The sequence below is a fragment of the Microtus ochrogaster genome, linkage group LG5, assembly GCF_000317375.1.
Source record: "Microtus ochrogaster isolate Prairie Vole_2 linkage group LG5, MicOch1.0, whole genome shotgun sequence".
Taxonomy (NCBI): Eukaryota; Metazoa; Chordata; class Mammalia; order Rodentia; family Cricetidae; genus Microtus; species Microtus ochrogaster.
Window position 1 is genome coordinate 43,482,354 of NC_022031.1, and position 1,361 is coordinate 43,483,714.

At 44.4% G+C, this 1,361-nt stretch overlaps 1 protein-coding gene across 2 annotated transcripts in view; it reads left to right on the forward strand.

Moving 5' to 3' along the window:
• LOC101980924 (tomoregulin-1) overlaps positions 1-1,361 on the forward strand; it is a 125,316-nt gene that overhangs the window by 63,938 nt on the left and 60,017 nt on the right. For both annotated transcript variants that reach the window (XM_013351893.2, XM_005362167.1), the window contains one exon: positions 603-712. In XM_013351893.2, the coding sequence (XP_013207347.1) occupies positions 603-712 (110 nt within the window). The remainder of the gene's footprint in view (positions 1-602; positions 713-1,361) is intronic.

A 1,361-nucleotide genomic window follows, 5' to 3' on the forward strand; every position in this document is an offset into this window, starting at 1 on the left:
CTTCAGAGCCCTGGCTCTGACATTGTCGTGGGCTTCATTGGTAGGACATTTAAAGCTGCTGTCCAATGCTTACTGGGTTGCTGTTCTATAAATGTGGCTGTCCTGGAACTAGCTCTTGTAGAATATATATATATATATATATATATATATATATAGTGTGTGTGTGTGTGTGTGTAGTGTATGTATATTTGTCTGTGCCTTCATGCCAAAGCCGCAAGAGGGCCTGGGGTGACTCAGCACTTTCTGCCTGTCTCTGAAGGTCTTTTCCTAAACCTAGGCTCTACAGTCTGGCCAGCAAGCCCCAGAGGTCCTCCTTTCTGTGTCCCACTTGGTACTGGGGCTACAGGTGTAGTGAAATGCCTGGCTCATTGTGTAGGTGCTGGGATCAGAACTTGGCTCCTCATGTTTTGTGGCAGGTGCTCTTAATTTCAGGGCCATCTCTCTTGCTAATTTTTTTAACTATTGTCTTGCTATTATACCAGTGAATGAGATACTCAATACATTTATTCTTTTATTAACCTGTATACATTATGTATTTATGTATGTGTTGTGTGTGTGCGTATGTTTGTAGATACCTGAAACAATGTTTTCCTCTCTTGCAGAGTTAAATGTGAGAGAATCTGATGTCAGAGCGTGTGATGAGTCGTCCTGTAAATATGGAGGTGTCTGCAAAGAAGATGGAGACGGTTTGAAATGTGCATGCCAGTTTCAGGTGAGAAAACCAAAGTCAGCTGTTTTAAATTTCCTCCCGATTTTATAATAATCCTACATTCTACAAGTAAAAAGCACACATCACCTTGAGCCCCACGGGTAGTTTGGCTCACAGCCCACTAGTTCTTCCTTGCCAGGTGAAGTCCTGATATTTGTGTTTTCTGTGCTTTATCCAGAAATGAAAGAGGTCAGGCTGACTGTACTAGATGTGAGCACGCACAGGAAAGACGTTGTCATACTCAAGTGTGAGCTTTGCCACAGTAGGGAAAGAGCAGGTGCCACGGCAGAGCTTCTTAGTGCACAGGTTGGCACCGTTTCCTCTTTCTGTTAGCCTGGCTTCCCTCCCCTTCTCCCCCATTGCTATAGCGGCTCTTTAGAACCAGGATGGAGTAGAGCCTTGGGGAGAGTCGGGGTTAGAGATGGGAGAAATTGGAGCCATAACCGAAGAGTATGGTGCATTCGCTTTTCCTTCTGGGTTTTAGTTGTGCTGTTACTGTGTGAAGAGTAAAGAAGAGGAGAGTGTCGTCGTCTTCTTCTTCTTCCTCTTCCTCTTCCTCTTCCTCTTCCTCTTCCTCTTCCTCTTCCTCTTCCTCTTCCTCTTCTTCTTCTTCTTCTTCTTCTTCTTCTTCTTCTTCTTCTTCTTCTTCCTC